Source organism: Heterodontus francisci, chromosome 19 (assembly GCF_036365525.1).
Source record: "Heterodontus francisci isolate sHetFra1 chromosome 19, sHetFra1.hap1, whole genome shotgun sequence".
In the NCBI taxonomy this organism is placed as follows: Eukaryota; Metazoa; Chordata; class Chondrichthyes; order Heterodontiformes; family Heterodontidae; genus Heterodontus; species Heterodontus francisci.
The window spans coordinates 14,796,106-14,819,780 of NC_090389.1; the positions used below are offsets into that span (position 1 = coordinate 14,796,106).

Here is a 23,675-nt window from a genome sequence, read left to right on the forward strand (position 1 = left end):
CAGAGGGTGGTGGGTGCCTGGAACGCGTTGCCAGCGGAGGTGGTAGACGCGGGCACGATAGTGTCTTTTAAGATGTATCGAGACAGATACATGAATGGGCAGGAAGCAAAGAGATACAGACCCTTAGAAAATAGGCGACATGTTTAGATAGAGGATCTGGATCGGCGCAGGCTTGGAGGGCCGAAGGGCCTGTTCCTGTGCTGTAATTTTCTTTGTTCTTTGTTCTTATGAAGAAAGATTGGGGAAACTGGGCCAGTATTCTGTAGAGTTTTGAAGAATGAGAGGTGATCTCATTGAAACCTACAAAATACTTAAAGGGATAGACAGGGTAGATGCAGGTAAGATGGTTGGGGAGTGTAGAACCAGGGGACACAATTTTAAAATAAGGGGGAAGCCACTTAGGACAGAGATGAGGACAAATTTCTTTACTCAGAGGGTTGTGAATCTTTGGAATTCTCGAACCCAGAGGGCTGTGGAAGCTCAGTCATTGAGTATGTTTCGAGCAGAGATTGACAGATTTCTAAATACAAATGATATAAAGGGATATGAGGATAGTGTCAGAAAAAGGCATTGAAATGAATGATCAGCCATGATCATACTGAATGACGGAGCCGGCTTGATGGGCTGAATGGCCTACTCCTGCTCCTATGTTCCTATGTATCACCTGGCAGTTTTCAGCTAATTCAGTACAGACTTGGAGATTGAGTCTGAGAACTGTCTGGTCTGTATGACACATCCACACTGCACATAGCTACTGAACCTTTGGGGGAGCTGCAGAATTTGTCCGTTTAATTAACATATGACAATGCTCATTTATTTTGGTGAATGGTCTGAAATGGGCATCATGCGCGTGACAACTTCTCATACTGAATAAATAAACCAATGTGATTATAAATCTGTTACAAAGTATGATCAAAAGGTAGCTGTGTGTATGATTTCAAAAGGTAGCTGTGTGTACGAAGCTAAATTGGCTTCCAAATACTTGAAACCCTCAAAACTGTAACAGTTTCAGACAGTGCTCAAGTGAGCAGCATATATGTAAGAATGATATTGCAGTCATCTTTTATGGAATTCTGAATAGCAGTTGGTGGACATTTATCTAATTGCCATTTGTGATTCAGTGTGATCTCTAATGTCATTTCTGACAGATTAATTTGTCTGATTAGTGCCAAGTATAAGGAAATAACTTGCCTAATGAGTTGGAAACAGCCTTGGCATTCACTCAATTTTAATAATACTATTAAATGACCACAGCATCCAATCACAATCGAACCACCAGCTTCTGCCTCAGCCTTGCTGCTTTTCTGTGACCTCTGCTAAAATGGACAGCAAAGTATGATGCTTTACATTAACAGTGCATCAATCAAGACATCAAGCCATCCAGAAGGGCATCAACACGAGACCGAGGCGAACCTGCGAGGGGACAAGCACCGACGAGTGGGAGATCCAGCAGCTTAAAAGAGGCTGTGAAAGGCCTGGGAAAGAGCGAGACCAAGGCAGACCTGCGAGGGGACAAGCACTGACGAACGGGAGTTCCAGCGGCTTAAAAGAGGCTGTGAGATGCCTGGGAAAGAGCGAGACCAAGGCGGGCCTGCGAGGGGACAAGCACCGGCGAGCGGGAGTTCCAGCGGCTTAATAGACGCTGTGAGAGGTCTGAGAAAGAGCGAGGCCGAGGTGGACCTGTGAGGGGACAAGCACCAGCAAGTGGGAGTTCCAGTGGCTTAAAAGAAGCTGCGAGAGGCCTGGGAAAGAGCGAGACTGAGGCGGACTTGCGAGGGGACAAGCACTGACAAGCAGGAGTTCCAGCGGCTTAAAAGAGGCATACTCTCACACGCTCTCACAGGGATAGCGAGAGAGTTCCAGGACTGACGTTACAGTTCAGAAAGTGACGGGTTGCAAGGGGAGGCAGCTTATTGGTAAGTAGGAACAGGTGGGTATTTCTATCCTTTTTTACTACTTTTAGTAGCTGAAGTAAAAGTAAAGGTAGGGACTTTAGATTGTAGTAGGTAGTGTTTAGAGTAGAATAAGGTCCCTAGCGTAATTCGTACTCTAAATTAAAGGGAGTAACTAAGGAGCTTAATCTAAGGGTAAGTCATGGTAGGAGAGCTCAGCCCCATGGCATGCTCCTCCTGCGCTATCTGGGAAATCAGGGACACTTCCAGTGTCCCTGGTGAACGTGTGCAGGAAGTGAGTCCAGATGCAGCTACTGGCTGACCACATTGTGCAGCTAGAGCTGCGGATGGATTCACTGTGGAGAATCTGCGATTCTGAGGACATCGTGGATAGCACGTTTAACAAGGTGGTCACACCGCAAGTAATGGCTGCACAGGCAGAAAAGGGATGGGTGAGCACCAGGCAGAGTAGTAAGCGCAGGCGGGTAGTGCAGGAGTCCCCCGTGGCCATTCCCCTGTCAAACAGATATATCACTTTGAATACTCTTGGGGGGATGGCCTCCCAGGGGAAAGCAGCAACAGCCAAGCTTGTGGCACCACGGATGGCTCTGCTGCACAGGATGGGGGGAGAAAGACTGGGAGAGCCATAGTGATAGGAGATTCAATTGTAAGGGGAACAGACAGGCGTTTCTGTGGCTGCAAACGAGACTCCAGAATTGTATGTTGCCTCCCTGGTGCTAGGGTCAAGGATGTCTCGGAGCGGCTGCAGGACATTCTGAAGGGGAGGATGAACAGCCAGTAGTCATGGTACATGTCAGTACCAACAACATAGGTGGAAAAAGGGATGAGGTCCTGCAAGATAAATTTAAGGAATTAGGAGCTAATTTAAAAAACAGGACCTCAAAGGTAGTAATCTCAGGACTACTTCCTGTGCCATGTGTTAGTGAGTGTAGGAACAGGAGAATAGACCAGATGAATGCGTGGCTGGAGAAATGGTGCAGGAGGGAGGGATTTAGATTCCTGGGACATCGGGACGGGTTCTGGGGAAGGTGGGACCTGTACAAGCGGGACGGGTTACTCCCAGGCAGGACCGGAACTGATGACCTTGCAGGGGCGTTTGCTAGTGCTGTTGGGGAGGATTTAAACTGGAATGGCAGGGGGATGGGAACCTGAGCCGGGAGACTGAGGAGCAGGAAACAAGGATAGAAACGAAAGGCAGGAAACAAAAAGGGAAAAGCGGAAGGCATAAAAATCAAGGGCAAGAACCAAGTAGGGCCATCGTGCGAAATAATGCTAAGATGACTAAGAATGTTAAAAGGACAAGCCGAAAGGCATTGCGTCTCAATGCGCAGCATATTCACAATAAGGTAGGCAAATTAACCGTGCAAATAGATGTAAATGGATACGATATAGTTGCAATTACGGAGACATAGCTGCAGGGTGACCAAGGAGCGAACTGAACATCCGGGGTATTCAATATTTAGGAAGGACAGGCAAAAAGGGAAAGGAGGTGGAGTAGCATCGTTAGTAAAAGAGAAAATTAATACAATAGTGAGGAAGGATATTAGCTCAGAGAATCCTGATGTGGAATCTGTATAGGTGGAGCTAAGAAACACCAAGGGGCAGAAAACGTTGGTGGGGGTTGTATATAGACCCCCAAACAGCAGTGGTGATGTAGAGGATGGCATTAAACAGGAAATTAGAGACACGTGCAATAAGAGTACAACTGTAATTATGGGTGAGTTAATCGACATATAGATTGGGCAAACCAAATTAGCAATAATACTGTAGAGGAGGAATTCCTGGAGTGCATACGTGGTGGTTTTTTAGACCAATACGTTGAGGAACCAACTAGAGAACAGGCCATCTTAGACTGGGTATTGTGTAATGAGAAAGGATTAGTTAACAATCCTGTTGTGCGGGGTCCCTTGGGGAAGAGTGACCATAACATGATAGAATTTTTCATTAAGATGGAGAGTGAGAGCGTTGATTCTGAGACTAGGGTCCTGAATCTAAATAAAGAAAACTATGAAGGTATGAGGCACAAGTTGGCTATGATAGATTGGGGAACATTGCTTAAAGGGTTGACAGTGGATAGGCAATGGCTAGCATTTATAGAACACATGGATGAATTTCAACAATTGTTCATCCCTGTCTGGTGCACAGTGGCGCAGTGGTTAGCACCGCAGCCTCACAGCTCCAGCGACCCGGGTTCAATTCTGGGTGCTGCCTGTGTGGAGTTTGCAAGTTCTCCCTGTGTCTGCGTGGGTTTTCGCTGGGTACTCCGGTTTCCTCCCACCACCAAAAGACTTGCAGGTTGATAGGTAAATTGCCCCTAGTGTAGGTAGGTGGTAGGGGAATGTGGGGATGTGGTAGGAATATGGGATTAGTGTAGGATTAGTATAAATGGGTGGTTGATGATCGGCACAGACTCGGTGGGCCGCAGGGCCTGTTTCAGTGCTGTATCTCTGAAAAAAAAACAGGAAGGGTGGCTCAACCGTGGCATACAAAGGAAATTAGGGATAGTATTAGATCCAAGGAGGAGAAATATAAAATGGCCAGAACAAGCAGCAAACCTGAAGATTGGGAGCAGTTTAGAATTCAGCAAAGGAGGACAAAGGAATTGATTAAGAAGGGGAAAATAGAGTATGAGAGTAAGCTTGCAGAGAACAGAAAAACTGACTAAAAGCTTCTATAGATATGTGAAGATAAAAAGATTAGTGAAGACAAATGTGGGTCCCTTACAGTCAGAAACGGGGGAATTTATAATGGGGAACAAAGAAATGGCAGACCAATTAAATACATACTTTGGTTCTTTCTTCACAAAGGAGAACACAAATTACCTCCTAGAAATGTTGGGGAGCATAGGGTCTAGTGAGAAGGAGGAACTGTATGAAATCAGTATTAGTAGGGAAATGATGTTAGGGAAATTGACGGGATTGAAGGCCAATAAACCCCCAGGGCCTGATAATCTACATCCCAGAGTACTTAAGGAAGTGGTCCTAGAAATAATAGATGCATTGCTGGTCATTTTTCTCAATTCTATAGACTCTGGAACAGTTCCAACGGATTGGAGGGTAGCTAATGTAACCCCACTATTTAAAAAAGGAGGGAGAGAGAAAACAGGGAATTATAGACCGGTTAGCCTGACATCAGTAGTGAGGAAAATGCTAGAGTCCATTATAAAAGATGTCATAGCACTGCACTTGGAAAACAGTGACAGGATTTGAAAAAGTCAACATGGGTATTTTACCCGTGGCAAGCGGGCGTGCTGGGGACGTGAAAGACCGCCCAGCAATAACTGCCAGCCTTTCTGCACGCCAGTGTGGGGGCCATGGAAGTCAGGCACAGGGTGCCCGATTGTGGGCCGCCCCCACCTCCCAACGCACCCCCGTGACCCAAGACGTCCCCTCCCCCCAAACAACTACTCCAGCCTCACCAGGGAAGGACCAATCTCCCTGGTGAGGCTTGCCCAACTTACCTAGACTCCTGGCTCCATCTGGTGAGGCTGGGCTGCAGTCCCAGCAGTGGCCACCATACCTGGTGGCACTGCTGGGACTAAGAGCTGCCGGCCCGCTGATTGGCTGGCAGCTCACTGAGGCGGGACTTCCTCAAGCGGGTGGAAGTCCCGCCTCAAGACAATTAAAGCCCGGGGACCCGTAAAATGCAGGATGGATCCCCAGGCTAGGCGGAAGCGGATTCGCCACCGATGTAAACGTCGGTGGCGAATTACCGTCTGCCTAAGGTAAAATCCAGCCCATAGTTTTTAGGGCCAAAGGGATCAAGGGATATGGGGAGAAAGCAGGAACAGAGTACTGAGTTTGGATGATCAGCCACGATCGTATTGAATGGCGGAGCAAGCTTGAAGGGCCGAATGGCCTACTCCTGCTCCTATTTTTCTATGTAACACAGGATACATAATCATGGCTGACAACATAGAAGAGGGCATTTCTGTTTTGAAAACCAGCTTCTTCTGCCAAAGTGACCACAATGCCTCTGGGATAGATAGATTATGATTGGCCTTTGCTGGAAAATGCATATGTCTCAATGTTATGCGAATAAGGCTGGATTGTTACACCCGCTTTCTAGTCAGCTGACAGTCTTCACCTGGGCTCACACATGAAGAATGGCCACTTGGGTGAGATACCAGAGAATGATCGGCACTCATGGAACTGTACCCCAGCAAAAGTCAGTACTTTCAGAAGAACAAACTGGGAATGGTGGGGGGGGAGGGGCGGGGGGTGGAGGGGGGAGCGTGATTTACCCTTTTTTAAGTGTTGAACTAAATTTTGACCTCGGTTACATAACCAAAAACAAGAAGTCAAACATTTACATGATTTTAATGAATCAGTTAAGATTTGTGGCTCTTCTAGCAAGGATGCAAAAATACCTTAATCTGTCAGGCCCTCACAAATAGCCTGTGTTAGGGACAGGTGGGAGGTGGGTGGGGGGAATTTTATGCTCTCCCATGTGTCAGATTTGGAGTCAGCGAGAGCATATAATTGGGCGGCATGGTGGCCGGGGGAGTTGCCCATCACCTTCCTGTCTTCATTCAAATTAAGTCAGGGGCAGGAAGGCCTGTGAACAGCCTTCCTACCCTGCTGCCAATTGAGGCCCTAAAGTGGGCAATTAATTGAATCAGCCCAATAATGGGTGGGCAAGTCGCTGTACGGAGAGCATGCCAAGCAAACCCATGCAGGTTGTTTGCCGACTCTGGGGGTGGGGGGTCCCTCATTAAAAGGCACCTAGTGCATGAACGAGGGACCTGGCTACAAGAAGAGGGGAGTGGGAGGCCTGCTGAGAGCCATGTCCTTGCCCTTGCTGCTGACCCGGCCCCCCGTAGATAGGTCTTGAAACTAAATAGTGGGGGGGAGGGTTCAGTTGCATGGAAAATTAGGAAGTCAAAGTTAAAGAAGAAGGTAGGAGTGCAGGTTAGTGATGAGGCTGATTATTACCAGAAAATAAAAGGTAGGGACAGAACGGGTGAACGTCATATTGCACCAAGGAATCGTACAAGAGTAGGGAAATTTGATAATCGAACAAACTTAAAGGCTTTATATCTGAGTGCACAAAGCATTCAGAATAAAATAAATGAGTTAACAGCGCCAATAGAGACAAATGGGCATGATTTAGTGGCGATTACTGAGACGTGGTTGCAGGCAAACCAGGTTTGGGAATTGAATATCCAGGGATACTCAGTATTTCGGAAGGATAGGCAGGAAGGAAAAGGAGGTGGTGTAGCTTTGTTAGTAAAGGAAGAGATCAGTGTTGTAGTGAGAAATGATATAGGCACTGGAGATCAAGACGTAGAATCAGTCTGGGTAGAAATAAGAAATAGTAAGGGCCTGGTGGAGTAGTCTGTAGGTCCCCAAACAGCAATCCCGCAGTAGGGCACAGTATAAACCAGGAAATACTGGGGGCTTGTAAGAAAGGTACGGCAATAATCATGGGTGATTTTAATATGCATATAGACTGGATTAATCATATTGGCAAGGGGAGCCTTGAGGGAGAGTTCATTGAATGTATTAGAGATTGTTTTTTGGAGCAATATGTTGTGGAACCAACCAGGGAGCAGGCTATTCTAGATTTGGTGTTGTGTAATGAGGTAGGATTAATTAATGATGTCATAGTTAAGGATCCTTAGGGAAGAGTGATCATAGAATGCTAGAATTTCAAATTCAGTTTGAAACATAGAAACATAGAAAATAGGAGCAGGAGTAGGCCATTCCGCCCTTTGAGCCTGCTCTGCCATTCATTATAATCATGTCTGATCATCCAACTCAGTAACCTGTTCCCGCTTTCGCTCCATATCCTTTGATCCCTTTAAACCCAAGAGCTATATCTAACTCCTTCTTGAAAACAAACAATATTTTGGCCTCAACTGCTTTCTGTGGTAGCGAATTCCACGGGTTCCCCACTCTCTGTGTGAAGAAATTTCTTCTCATCTCAGTCCTGAATGGTTTACCCCGTATCCTTAGACTATGACCCCTGGTTCTGGACTCCCCCACCATCGGGAACAATCTTCCTGCATCTACCCTGTCAAGTCCTGTTAGAATTTTATAGGTTTCTATGAGATCCCTCCTCACTCTTCTGAACTCCAGCGAATATAATTCTAACCGACTCAATCTCTCCACATACGTCAGCCCCGCCATCCCAGGGATCAGTCTGGTAAACCTTCGCTGCACTCCCTTTATAGCAAGAGCATCCTTCCTCAGATAAGGAAACCAAAACTGCACACAATATTCCAGGTGTGGCCTCACCAAGGCCCTGTATAATTGCAGCAAGACATTGAAGGCGAGAAACTGGAGTCCGACACTAGCGTTCTGGAGTTAAACATTGGTAATTACATAGGCATGAGGACATATTTGACCCTAGTGGACTGGACAGGAAGACTGAAAGGTAGGACAGTTGATGAGCAGTGGCAGATGTTTAAAGAGATATTCAATTCTTCCCAACTAAAATATATTCCAGAGAGGAAGAAAGATTGTCAGAGGGGGAAAAAATATCCATGGCTAAGCAAGGAAGTTAAGGATAACATAAAGACAAAAACTAAGGCATACCATATTGCAAAGGCCAGTGGCAGGCTGGAAGATTGGGAAACTTTTAAAGATCAACAAAGGGTTACTAAAAAAGTAATAAAAAGAACAAAGGTAAATTATGAAAGAAAACTAGTGTAAAATATAAAAACAGATAGCAAAAGTTTCGATGTGTATATAAAAGGGAAGAGAGTGAATGTTGGTCCTTTGGAGGATGTGACTGGTGAGTTAGTAGTGGGGAACACAGAAATGGCAGGGACACTAAATCAGTATTTTGCCTCAGTTTTCATGGTGGAGGACACTAGTACCATCCCAATAGTAAGAGGTAATGCAGAGGTCATTGAAAGGGAGGAACTTCGAACAACCAACATCAGTAGGGAAAAAGTACTGAGCAAACTATTGGGATTGAAGGCACACAAGTCCCCAGGGCCTGATGGCCTACATCCTAGGGTCTTAAAGGAAGTGGCAGCGGAGATAGTAGATCCATTGGTTATAATATTCCAAAATTCCCTGGATGTGGGGAAGGTTCCAGTGGATTGGAAAAATGCTAATATAACGCCCTTATTCAAAAAGGAAGGGAGGCAGAAAATAGGAAACTATAGACCATTTAGTTTAACATCTGTCGTTGGGAAATTGTTAGAATCCATTATTAAGGAAGTAATAACAGGACATTTAAAAAGTCAAAACGCAATCCATCAGAGTCAACATGGTTTTATGAAGGGTAAATCATGTTTGACTAATTTTCTAGAGTTCTTCAAAGATGTAACAAGTAAAGTGGATAATGGGGATCCTGTAGATGTAGATGGACTTCCAGAAGGCATTTGATAAGGTGCCGCACAAAAGGTTAATACACAAGGTAAGATCACTTGGAGTTAGGGGCAATTTATTCGCTTGGATAGAGAATTGGCTAACCAACAGAAAACAGAGAGTCGGGATAAATGGGTCCTTTTCTGGTTGGCAAGATGTAACTAGTGGGGTGTTTCAGGGTTCGGTCCTAGAGCCCCAACTATTTACAATCTATGTTAATGACTTGGATGCAGGGATAGAAGGTACAATAGCCAAATTTGCAGATGACCCTAAAATTGGTGGGACAGTAAGTTGCAATAAAGAAATAAGAAATTTACAAATGGATATGGATAGGTTCGGTGAATGGGCCAAAATTTGGCAGATGGAGTTTAACGTGGATAAGTTTGAGGTTATCCATTTTGGTCGGAAGAATAGAAAGGCAAATTATTGCCTAAATGGAAAGAAACTACAGAGTGCTTCGGTGCAGAGGGATCTGGGTGTCCTCCTGCATGAATCGTAGAAAACTAGTATGCAGGTGAAGCAGTTAATAAGGAAGGCAAATGGAATGTTGGCATTTATTGCTAATGGAATAGAGTATAAAAGTAGGGAAGTGTTACTGCAACTGTGCAAGGCATTAGTGAGACCGCACCTGGAGTATTGTGTACAGTTTTGGTTCCCTAACTTGAAGAGGGATGTAGTTGCATTGGAGGAAGTTCAGAGGAGGTTCACTAGATTGATTCCAGAGACGAGGGGTTTGTCTTATGACGAGAGATTGAGCAGTTTAGGCCTTTACTCTCTCGAGTTTAGAAGAATGAGAGGAGATCTAATTGAGGGATATAAGATGATTAAGGAGATTGACAAAGTAGACGTAGAGAGGATGTTTCCTCTTATAGGGCAATCTGGAACGAGAGGTCATAGTTTTAGGATAAGGGGTAGCAGATTTAAAACAGAGATGAGGAGAAATTGCTTCTCTCAAAGGGTTGTGAGTCTGTGGAATTCATTACCGCAGAGTGCGGTGGATGCCGGGACATCGAGTAAATTTAAGGAGGCGATAGACAGATTTTTAATTAGTAATGGGTTGAAAGGTTATGGAGGACGGGCAGGAAAGTGGAGTTGAGGCTGAGATGAGATCAGCCATGATCGTATTGAATGGCGGAGCAGGCTCGAGGGGCTGAATTACCTACTCCTGTTCCTAGTTCTTATGTTCTTACAGCCCTCCTCCCCCAGGCCCCTCACCCAATGAAACCCCTCCCACCTGACTTACTTGTAGCCTGGTTCCAGGGACTCGGGTGAGTGCCCTACTGGCACCAGCCACTGCCTCCATGGTGGTGCTGTTCAGTTAACAGCTGCCAGCCTCTGATTGGCCAACAACTCTCAGGAGACTGGACTTCCACCAAGGACCAGGGTCCTTGATCCTGGGCAAGGCTCGCCACTGTCCACATGTGCCTAATTGGCATGTAATGCGGCGGACCTTCCTGAGAGGAGGCAACACAGGGCTCTCTCCGGCGCTTTTGCTGGTGGTCAAGACCCCCATCGCCAAGACCAAACCCAGCCACCGTGTGGGTGACTTCCACTTTTCAACTCTCAATTGGCTGCACTTAGTGTTTAATAATAGTCTTTTAGTCCTTGAGTGCTTTAAGAGTCAAATAAATGACAAACGACAGGTTTTATCATAGGTTTAAAAGAAAGGTAAATATTTATTTTACACAATAAACGAAAAATGTTTGTGACCTCACACACACATGCTCAAAAAGATAGAGTGGTAGCGTGCGGATAGAGTCCAATTATAGTAAAAAGTTCGTTGTTTTAGGAAAACCTTTAGAAGCTTCTCAGGAAGAAATCTTTCAATGGTGCATGCCTGAAAGTTCTTTGTCCTAAAAAGGATGAAATGTTGCAGGCTTCTTGTGGTAAAACCTTAATCCAAAGTTGATGGTAGAAATCCTGGTTCACTTTCGCAGGTGGGGGAGTTCCAAAGTCACTTTGCAATTTCTGTGCTGTAGTAAAAAGGTGTTGTCAGCAGGGCTGCAGCTTAGCTGAAACTGCCTCACAGCTGTTCTGGCCGGAAAAGACCTTCTCGGATTGTTCTGCCTCTCTCTCCAGATAGATACCTTTTTAGGTCGAAATTTGTCAGGTTGGGGTGTCGGTCAGGTGACTAAGGGCACTCTCTCCTGGGGTGATTCATGCAATATCCCAGGATATGGGAACCATTGTTACCTGATGGCATCTGATTGTGGTTCATTCTGATAAATAGGTATTACTTCACACCTATTATTTATGGCTTTGGCTTCAGAGTCAGTCGGTCTGCAAAAGTCTTTGTTAGCTCCATTCCTGCAGATATGAGTTGTTCACATGGAATGGGCTATTTTCTGTTTCAATGTTTTTTCCCAAAGCTAATTCATAGGAAATGTGTTTCGTCTTCAACAGGCAAATGTGTGTCACCTGACCTCTACTCCATTTTGTCTGTGGCACAAATGTGTCCATTTTCTTGTGGTTCAGTTCAGCAGTTGACCTTTTTCATAATTCCTCCAGCTCATTTCATATTTCATCACTGTTCCCTCCAGGAGCACGATACCTGGAATATTTAGAGATGGACCTCAATTCAGCTAATCTGTCAAAATTGTGTGGTCTCTCATTTAACAGGAATGATCATCTCACTGCAGCTGATTCGGGGCGACATGGATCACATTCGCAGAGAGAATCCCATGATCTTTAACCGGGGAGTGGCCGTCACCCGCAAACTAGGCTTCCCTGATGTCATCATGCCAGGTAGGCTTTGGCCTGAAGCATGATCAGAAGAGCGCAGATCAATCATTTCTTTATTTTGAAAAGAATCAATCGGAACTAAGATATGCAGGATTTTCATAACTTGACCCAAACATTAGTGTGAAGATTTTCGCTCTATATCCAGACATTAGAAAAGAGTCAGGATAGATGAGCACCAATTCACGATTCTAAATCCCCACTCAAGGACGTATTTTAAATCTTTATGATGGTTATGAGAAGAGACATGAGGGTAATCCCCAGTCAGGAGTTGGAATTGTAAAGAAAGAGTGGAGAGAAAGGAGACGTCTGAGAGGTATGTTTTGAGGGATAGAAAAATTAACTGGAATGTTACTTTGAATTAAACTGCAAATACAGAACAAGGAAGAAATGGATTCAAACTGGTAAATTTAAGACTGATCTCAGGGAAGTCTTCTTCATACAATGAGCAACATGAAATAGACTTCCAGATAGAGTGGTGGAGAGTAAAACCCTGAAATTATGAAAGTTGGGATGCTGCAAGGAGGGATGTTAGGATCTCGATGGATGATTGAATTCAAGATAGGTCAAACGGTGTTCCTGATTCATGATCACCTTCCGTTCTTGTTTCTACTGAGCTAATCCTTAAGAGGATGAGAAACCCTGCCTTACCCAATGTAAAATCAAATTTAGAAATGGATTTGGTTTTTCTTAGAATGAAGACGATGAATGAAGAATTTTAATAGGATGAAGATAATTGCAGTGCACAATTCACTTACTATAATTGAGTCGAATGACATTCCTAGTGCAAGAAATTAATATATGCTAATACTGTGAAAATTGAATTTCCTTACTAAGCTCATGAAGACATTACATGGAGGAGTGGGGACTGGTGCCTGACTTCATAAAGCACTTAATTACTTCCATATATTGATTCTCTGAAGGTGTTTTACTTTTTAAGTGTCATTGACTGCAGGCACATTACAACTTGCAGTGAAACAACACATTTACTGAAAAGAAGTATCCTACAGCACTTTGAAAATAATCATAATGAAACAGGGACTGAACTAGGAAAAGAAAGTTTACGAGGGGTGACTGAAGGCTTGATCAAAAGAGATAGGTCGGAATTTTACGTGGCGGCAGAAGTCCTGCCCACCAGCCAAAATGTCGGTGGCGAGCCCGCCTCCTTCGGGCCTGGAAGCCACACAGTGAGTATACATGGCCAGGGCCCTTAATTGGCCTCAGGCGGGACCTTAACCCCTCTGAGTATCACTCACTCAAGTGAGTCCTGGTAAGCCAGCAATATCAGCCCAGAACTTTAAAGTCACTGTTACCTCAAAGACACAAAACTCACAAATGCTATTAGCAGAGCCGTTGACGCTCATTTAAACCTACCGAGTCTGCGACCCCCACCCCCATGTGGCCCGTGCTCATATCGTAAAATGGCGCAGGGGACGTGAAATTGCAGTCTATTGTCTTCTTCATTATCTGAATTGGCCTTGAATTGGCTTTAATCGGATGGCGAGCAGAGTTCCCATCTCGCCTGCCGTCCGACCAGTGTGAAATGGTGTTCTGGCATCATGTCAGGGACCCGATCCGACGTCATCACCCGCCATTTTACGCTCCACCTGCCTCCGAGGATGCCCAGTTTCTACAGGTAAAATTCCGGCCACGGTGTCTGGATCTGTAGAAGATTTGTACATGATCTTAGCTGGTAGCATGTTCAGTTCATCATTATTAACCCCAAATTATTGAGAGAAAATCAGTCATGAGAAGCTGAAGATTTTGCTCGGCAGTTCAGTCAGCAAAGTTGGCATCATTTTAGCTCAGTACAGGTCTGTCAGTACAGGCACAGCATGCTTCCTCCCTGTTTGTGATTTTTTTCCCCCCTAGTTTGGTTGATTAAACCAATTGCAAATAATTTGAAGACACAATTAACTTTACATCTTAGTTCATGAAGGAGCTCATAATTTGGGGAAGGAATACTCTGATCATTTTATGTTGCAACAGTATAAATATGTTCATGGGCAATCTGACCACAGGAAACTTCAACAATGTTGGAAATGTGACAAAATACAACAAAATTAAATACCAATCCAATTCCCTTTTAAATTATATTGTCGTTTCTGCCCAAATAGCAGCTTGTGATAAAGTATTCCATATTCAAATTACTCTCTGCAAAAAATCTTTTCTAACTTCCTCCTTCATTGTACTTGTGATAATCTTAAGAATGGCCTCTTGTTACCAATCTGTTAAGAGATTGGAATCTGTGTTTCACGAGTTACCCTTTCAAAGTCTTTCCCAGTTTTGAAATGATGTTTATATTTTTTGAGTACCAGGATGGTTCTTTGGTGAAGATTGTCATTTTTTTTTTGTCCCAGTAATTCTTCAGCCTGCAATTTTCTTTTTGACTCTGCCAATGATCTGTCTTCCTGATATAACCACTCTCGAAACAAGTGTGACAGAAATGAAGCAGAGTTTTTTAAAAATTTAATCACTAGAGAATATTCATTATGCTCTGGTGAGCCAAATAGATCAATACACAGCTGTCACTTCTTCCTTTGGGACAAAAGACAATTAAATGTGTTATTGCGTGTTGTGCTGAGCGATTAGTGTCATTCTGTCCAGTAACATCACTGATGGCTGTCTGGATAAGTTTTTTGTTGCGCTCACAGTTCAATAGATCTCCCAGGAAAAGAGTCAAACCATTCAATAAAAGTATTGTAATTGACATTCTGGGCATCTTCTTAAATGATAAGCTTGATTGTCAGCTATATCTGAATTGAAGACTTGAGTCAGGTTTGATTCTTTCACGGACAGCTCTCTGGCCAGGAGCTACAAGGTTGTAAGTTTATATTTGCTCCCTGCACTCAGCTCATTCAGCGATATGGCTAATCAGAGTGCTCAGTAATAATGTTTCATCACGTAAGCGGTGAGTGACAATCATTCAGGATCAATTTTATATTCAAGGTTCCGCAGGAGAAGCATCTTTGTTGTTTTGACATTTTGAATAGTAAAGTTTGTAATTATTGCTAATATACTGTTTGCACTGACTTACCTGTTTAATGTTAAATATATTTATCTGGTGGTTTATAGCCTGAGCCATGATCCAAAAAAGTAATATTCTTTCACCTACCAAGAAGGAAAAGCTTGCATAGCAGTATAGATATATTCTAGTGAACTAGAGCACAGCAGCAAATGTTCTCTGTTCAGTCTCTGGGTCTTGCAACATATTCCTACTTGTTGGAAGGTAACAGCAGGCTTATAGGATACATGGGGTCGACATACATATGTGTCCAGTGATGCTGAACCCAGAGAAAATACCAAGGGTGAAAATCCAAATGCATAGTTCGGACATTGGTGGAAGAGAGAAATGGAAATTTGTGTTTAGAAGGTATTCCACTAGACGTACATAGATAATACTATACTTACTGCTGACTCTCCATCTGTAAATTGCGCTGCAGTAACACTTCTTGCACTAGCTAGAATTAGATCAATTAAATAATCCTGCCTTTCCCACTGGTGAGATTATTCACCCGATACTGCAGTGGTTCAAGAAGGCAGCTCACCATCACCTTCTCAAGGGCAATTAAGGATGGGCAACAAATGCTGACCTTGCCAGCATTACTCACATCCCATGAAACGAATAAAAAAAAGGCACCAAACTCCCGTCCGTTTCCTGTAGAACGAGAAGCGCTGCCAGATAAATTGCAATCGATGCTGCACTATTCCAGTTATTATACTGAAGTCAAAGCAACACAATTCCAGTTATTATATTGGAACCAACACAGCACTACTTATGAGAACATATGAAACAGGAACAGGAGGAGGCCATATGGCCCTTCGAGCCTGCTTCGCCATTCAAAAAAATTATAGCTCTTCTACCTCAACTCCACCTTCCCACAATAATCTCGTATCCCTTGATTCCCTTACTATCCAAAAATCTGTTGATCTCTGACTTGAATATACTCAACAACTGAGCATCCACAGAGAATTCCAAAGATTCACAACCCTTTGAGTGAAGAAATGTCTCCTCAATTCAGTCCTAAATGGCTGACTCCTTATTCTGAGACTGTGACCCCTAGTTCTAGACTTCCCAACCGGGGGAAACATCCTCCCAGCATCTACCCTGTTAAGCTTCTTAAGAATTTTATATATTTCAATGAGATCATCTCTCATTCTTAACTCCAGAGAATATAGGCCTAGTTTACTCAATCTCTCTTCATAGGACAATCCCCTCATCCCAGGCATCAGTCCGGCGAACCTACATTGCAAGTATATCTTTCTTTAGGTAAGGAGATTAAAACTGTACACAGTACTCCAGGTGTGGTCTCACCAAGGTCCAATGTAATTGTAGTTAGTCAGACTTTTTTACTCTTATACTCTTTTTGTAATAAAAGCTAACATACCATTTGCTTTCCTAATTGTTTGTTGTACCTGCATGTTAAATTTCTGTGATTCGTATACAAGTACACCCAGGTCCCTCCGAATACTAACATTTCCCAGTCTTTCACCATTTAAAAATATTCAGTTTTTCTATTTTTCTACCAAAGTGGATAACTTCACACTTCTCCACATTATATTTCACTGCCAAGTTCTTGTCCAGTCACTTAACATGTGTAAATCATTTTGCAACCTCCTTGCATCCCCCACACAGTTTGCTTTCCCGCCTAACTTTGTATCATCAGCAACCGTGGACACATTACACTTGGTCCCCTCAGCTAAGTCATTGATTTACATTGTAGATAGCTGAGGCCCAAGTACTGATCCTTGCAGCACCCCGCTAGTTACAGCCTGCCAAATCAAAAATGACCCCGTTATTCCTGCTCTGTTTTCTGTCCATTAACTAATCCTCAATCCATGCCTATACATTATCGCACTCCCATGATCCCTTGTGCAGAACCTCATCGAATATTTTCTCAAAATTCAAATACGCTTCATCCACTGATTCCCCTGAACCAGCCAGGTAGTTACAACCTCAAAAAACTCGAACAGATTTGTCAAGCATGACTTCCCTTTCATAAATCCATGTTGACTGTGCCCAATCATATTCTGATTTTCTGGGCTGTATTTAATGGCTGCAGTGGTGGCCCTGTCCACTGGCCGGAAAGCCAAGGGCAACTCTGCCACAGCCATTTTCAGAACCCCAATGCAATTGTTTGGCCATCAGGCAGTTAACTGCCTGGCATTGGGCCTTCTGTCCCTTTAAGGGCAGAGGTTCCGCCTCCAGAGCTGCCAGCCGTAGGAAGGCCAGCAGCGCCAACGGGAACGATGGCCATTGCTGGGACTACAGACAGTCAGGACCAGCCACATGGAGAAGGCCCCAGAATGAAGGTAAGTTGTCGGGCTCGCCGGGGCCAGTCAGGCAGGTCCCGGCTTTATGAGGGGGCAGCCCCTGCCACCGGCAAGGGGGGAGACCCTCCATGGGCCACAGCATGCACCATCAGGAGGGGGCCCCCCCCCAAGTCCGCAAAGAGGCTACCAGCTTTTACTGGGGGGGGTTTCCTCACATGGCGTAGGCCCCCCACTGCTGGCAGAATACCAGTGGCGGCAGGATGACACCTTCAAGTGGACCCCCTCCATCACTGAGCCTGCTCGCAAGGGCAGAATTAAATTCGCCCTCTAAGTGTCGTGTTATCACATCTCTAATAATAGACTCTAGCATGTTCCTTACTACTGATGTCAGGCTAACTGGCCATAGTTCCCTGTTTTCTCTCTCCCTCCTTTCTTGAATAACAGGGTTGCGTTTGCTACCTTCCAATCCAAGGGGCCATTCCAGAATCTAGGAAATTCTGGAAGTTCAAACTCAATGCATCCATTATCGCTGTAACCACCTCTTTTAGAACCCAGGATCTAGATAATGGCATCCAGGAGATTTGTGGGCTTTTATTGTCATTAATTTATCCAGTACTAAATCTTTTTCTAATTCTAATTTCTTTAAGTTCCTCATTGTCACTAGATCTTTGGTTCTCCACAATTTCCAGGAAGTTTTTTTGTGTTTTCCGCTGAGAACACAGATACAAAGTATTCAGTTGATATCTCTGCCATTTCCTTATTTCCCATTATAATTTCTCCTGTCTCTACCTCTAAGGGACCCATTGTTACGACCAGGTGAGAAAGATGTTTAGGAGTCCCTCTCAGCCTTCACCTGGTCTTGCTGTAACAGGGTTTAATTTTAAACACACCATGTTTTGAGTTCTCCCTTTGGTGAATCCTTGTTCACTGCTTTCCAATTATAAGGCAAAGAAATGAGCACAAACAGGCTTTCTTAAGTTTAAAGAAGAACAGTGAAATTTATTAAAACTTAAACTCTAATTTGGCTGACACCTACGGATACACGATGCACCCACGCTAGCATGCATATGCGATATACACATGCAAATAGAGAGAGAAAAGAGTAGAAGAAAAATAAATTGGAGAGGTTTGAGGCAATATTTGAAGAGTTCCTTTATTACGTTTCTTTGAGCTCACTGCAGAGTCCTTTTGTAGGTAGTTCTTGCTTTTTGTTGGGGCCCGGTATTCTTCTTAAACCTTGTTTGCTGTAAGAGACTTCTTTTTTGGGGTTCATGTGTCTTCAATGGATTCCGAAGTTGATGCGAAAGAGATGGGAGCAGAGATGTTCTCACTAAACTGGTATGACCACCTGTGTCCTGTGTATTGTATGGGAGCAAGGACTGGTTCCCTTGTTCCAACGCTCTCTGCTAGTATGCAAAAATGTCTTTCCGGCTCGGGGGCCTGACGGTTCCTTGTAACAGTCCCTCTTTTCTTCCCAGCAACAATTTGAAGTTTAATGTCCATGTGGTTAAATTAATGTGCTTCATCCTTGGCAGGTGGGGGCCTGCATGACACCCATGTTTACTTTTGCTTATCTCATCCTTTTTACATACCTGTAGAGCCTTTTACTGTCTATTTTTATGTCTCTTGCTAGTTTGCTCTCATTCTATTTTTCTTTGTCAATTGCTCGGTCTTTCTTTGCTAGATTCTAAAAATTCTTCCAATCCTCAGGCGTACTATTTTTTGGCAACATCATAAGCCTCTTCCCTTAATCTAATACTATCTATAAATTCTCCTGTTATCTACAGTTGGACCACTTTTCCAGTGGGGTTTTTATTCTTTAAGGATGTATATATTTATTTTGTATCATTAATTAATTTTTAAATGTTTGCCATTGCTTATCTAAGGTCAATAATCTTGTTTCCTAATCTGTATCTCCTAGTCAACTTACTCCTCATACCTACTTTGTTTTTTTTGTTCAGAATTAGGATCCTAGTTTCAGACTTAACTAAATCACTTTCAAATTCATTATGAAATTCTATCATATTATGATCATTTTTCCTCAATCTCCCTTACGACAAGGCTATTAATAATATTGTCTCATTCAACAATACTGAATCTAAAATAGCCTGTTCTCTAGTTGATTCCTTGACATAGCGAAAATATCTTGAATGCATTCCATGAACTTATCCTCCACCCTGGTGACGGAGGTCCTGCCCACTGAGAGCTGACGGTGAATCAGAGGAGGCAATGGCTGCTGCCGGTAATGCCCCCACCTAGGATCGTCGAGGGACCCAAGTCACAGGTGTCATAGCGGGAGGGGTTTCGCGAGGTGGGGGCAGGGGGGAAGAGGGGATATAGGGGAGTTGGCAGCAAGGGCAAGGGCGTGGCTCTCAATGGGCCCCCTCCATCCCAATGCCAGGTACCTCGATCAGGCACTAAGTGCCTTTGAACAAGGGACACCCTTGTCCACAGGCTTTCCTGCCACGGACTTAATTGGGGTGGAGGCGGGAAGGTGGCAAGGTCTCCACCCACATCCCGCCCAATTAAATGTTCTCCCCACCTTCAAAGTCACCGCGGGGGAGAGCATAAAATCCAATCCTTTGTTTCTCAATGGAATATATCCATTATTATCTGGGCTACCCCTCCTCCTTTTCCATTTTGCCTGTCTCTTTGAAATGTCAAGTATTCTGGAATATTTAGTTCCCAACCTTGGTCACTGTGCAACCACGTCTACATAATGGCTATTAGGTCAAACCTATTCATCTGTTTTATTGTACATGCTTCACACATTCAGATATAGTGTTTTTAGTTTTAACTTTTTTCTATTTTTCTCTGATGTCACCTCAGTCACTAATATCGTATTACTTTTGTTAAGCTCTCTGTTCCTTCCAAACCACTCTGCTTGTTTACACAAATGGCTACCCTGCTCGACAGCCTTAACATTCCTCTTACTGCTTTTGAATTTACGTTTTCCTGAATCCTCCCACCAGACACTCCACCCCTCTTCATTAATTTAAAGCCCTATCTACTTCGTTATTCGATTTGCTAAGACACTAATCCCAGTTCATTTTAAGTGGAGACCATACCAATGGAACAACTTCCCCTTTCCCAGTACTGATGCCAGGGCCCGTTAAACCAAAAGTCTCCCACATCACTCTTTCAGCTGTGCATTTAACTTTCTAACGTGTTTATCCCTATGCCAATATGCATGTGACTTAGGTCCCTGTGAGGTTCTGGTATTTTAATTTTGACCCTAGCTCCTCAAACTTTCTCAAAAGTGCACCATTCTTGGTTCTACCTATGTTGTTGCTTCCTACATGACCACCACAACTGGATCCTACCTCTCCCACTCCATGTTCCTCTCCAGCCTTGATGTCTTTAACCCTGGCACCAGGCTGGCAACACAACCTTCAAAACTCCCAGTCGTGGCTGCAGAAAACAGTATCTATCCCTTGGACTATACTGCCCCGACTACTACTACATTCCTTTTCACTCTCGGAACTTGAATGGCCTCCTGTACCACTGTACCTTGGTCAGTTTTCTCATCCACCCTGCAGACTTTGCCCTCATCCATGCAGGCATTCAGAACCTCTCACCTGTTGGATAAGTGCAAAAGTCGAGGCACCTCCAGCACTGCACCTGGTGTATTATTTGGGTGTTTAATTGTATTCAGGTAGTGGGCATTAACTGGAGATTCACCTGGTGTGGGAAAATGGCGCACTGACACAGAACACAAAAGTCCGAGTGTATCAAGCCTGTGTCCTCAATACCTTGCTCTATGGCAGCGAGGCCTGGACAACGTATGTGGCGACCAGTCGGGAGCGGCGTAATGTTGCAGAGAGCATGCGGGCACGGGTGAGAATTGCAGGATGGAACGGGGAAGAGAAGCGGCAATTGAGACGCCAATTCTGGGACAGAGCGGGGAAGAGAAGCGGGGATTAAGGCGTCAGTTGAGGGAGGGACGGGGAAGAGAAATGGCTAATGAGGCACCGATTGCGGGAGGAAGCAGGGAAGAGAAGAGGCAATTGAGACCGTTTTCTAAAACTTGCGCTGGAGGCTGATGTCGCTTTGCACGATGACATATTCGCGCGCGTGCATGCATGCATGCATGCATTAGTACTGGCAAGCTGGCAAAGCTCGGGTTCATTTTGCACGTGCGCAAGGATAAATGTGTTCTGCGCATGTGCGCAGTTCGGATCGGAGTGATGCCATCTGCGCTTGGCTGCATTGTCAGGAGATAATCCATTTTCAGAAACTGCTTTTGTGTTAGGAAATAAACACCACAGGTGTTGGTGTTCTTGAACATGTCCCGGCACATTTATGATCCCCTTCTCCTCCAGGCAGATGAAGCTCTGCTTTTTAATTTTTAATCCCTAATTCATAGGAAAATTACTCTTTTGACCTTATAACTGGTTACCATGGCTGGATTCCTTCACACCACAGGATTTCACATTTTAAACAAAAAAACTTTACTGTACAAGAGTTAAACAAAGCAAAACACTACTAACTTAACACTGCAATTTGAAATCACTTATACTTTAAACTTAAAATCTCAACAGAATACTCCTCATTTCACTTTTACTTCCACCCCAAGAGTTTCCTTATACTTTACAGGATCTTGGCAGTTTTTACCACAGGTCTTGGAATTCACTTCGATTTTTCCTTAGTTTCTCAGCTATCTTCCGAGATATGAGATCTCCTGGGGATTCTTCCTCGAGTGTTCGGCTAGGCAGCCGTACAGCTACCTTTCAACACCTCATGAATCTGGATTTCCCAATTTGAGCCTGGGCCTTACCCAAATCAGAAACACCCCTGGTTCCTGGTGGCCTTCTTGCTCCTGAGTCTAGCTGCTTTCAAAGCCAACTGCCTTTCTGAACCAGCTGACTTTCTGTGAGCCAGCACTGAGATAAAACACCTGACCAAAAAACATCTCCCTGCATCATCTATCTCCATATCATTGTAGATATCCCAGATAGCAATTTAAGCTAATTACCTCCAACTCAAAAACATCTCTTTGATTTTGAATATTCACATGAATAATTGATATTGCTAACAATGACAGAGCAATTCCTTCCAGACTTTCTAGTTACAGTTTGCAGCTAAACAAAGCCCACCTGTTGTTTTATAGCTCTCAACTCTCTAACTTTGTACTTGTAAGCACACATGGAAAGATCTTTGAAATAAAATCTCTTGGGTGGTCCTGCAACTTTTTTTAAATTCTTGAATTTCAATTATCTAAAAGTCAAAGTATTAGTACAAACTATGAGCTAGATGACCATAACAATAGCCAATGTCACAGACACCTCCATCACCATCCCTGGGTATGTCCTGATTAACTGGCAGGACAGACACACCAGACGTGGCAGCACAGTGGTATACAGTTGGAAGGGAATTGCCCTGGGAGTCCTCAACATTGACGCCAGACCCCATGCAGTCTCATGGCATCAGGTCAAACATGGGCAAGGAAAGCTCTTGTATCTTCCACCTCCCTCAGCTGATGAATCAGTACTCCTTCATGTTGAACACCACTTGGAAGAGACACTGAGGCTAGCATGGGCAGAGAATGTAATCTGGGTGGGGGACTTCAATGCCCATCACCAAGAGTGGCTTGGTAGCACCACTACTGACCAAGCTGGCCGAGTCCTGAAGGACAAGCTGCCAGACTGGGCAGGTTGTGAGGGAACCAACAAGGGGTAAAAACCTAAAATAAAAGCAAAATACTGCGGATGCTGGAAATCTGAAATAAAACAAGAAATTTTGGAACCACTCAGCAGGTTTGGCAGCATCTGTGGAAAGAGAAGCAGAGTTAACGTTTCGGCTCAGTGACCCTTCTTCAGAACGAAGGAAAAACCTGCTTGATCTTGCTCTCACCAGTTTACCTGTTGTAGATTCATCTTTCCATGACAGTATTGGTAGGAGTGACCACTGCACAGCCCTTGTGAAGACGAAGACCCAACTTCACACTCAGCATACCATCCATTGTGTTGTGTGGTACTATCACCGTGCTAAATGGGGCAGATTCAGAAGAGATGTAGCAGCTCAAAACTGGACATTCATGAAGCAGCAGCAGAATTGTATTCAACCACAATCTGTAACCTCATGGCCCAGCATATCATATATTCCCATCAAACCAGGAGATCTATCCTGGTTCAATGAGGCGTGCAGGAGAGCATGCCAGGAGCAGCACCAGGCAAACCTAAAAATGAGGTGCCACCCGGTGAAGCTACAATACAGAACTGCATGCATGCTAAACAGTGGAAGCAGCATTTGATAGACAGAGCTAAGCGATCCCACAACCAACGGATCAAATCAAAGCTTTGCAGTCCTGCCACATCCAGACGTGAATGGTGGTGGACAATTAAACAACTAACCGGAGGAAGGGCTTCCACAAACATCCCCATCTTCAATGATAGGAGAGTCCAGCACATCAGTGCAAAAGGCAAGG

The 23,675-nt window shown here is 44.2% G+C and overlaps 1 protein-coding gene across 1 annotated transcript in view; it reads left to right on the forward strand.

Moving 5' to 3' along the window:
• dock3 (dedicator of cytokinesis 3) overlaps positions 1–23,675 on the forward strand; it is a 1,369,418-nt gene that overhangs the window by 985,976 nt on the left and 359,767 nt on the right. Inside the window, exon 14 of the mRNA XM_068052296.1 lies at positions 11,855–11,980. Within this exon, the coding sequence (XP_067908397.1) occupies positions 11,855–11,980 (126 nt within the window). The remainder of the gene's footprint in view (positions 1–11,854; positions 11,981–23,675) is intronic.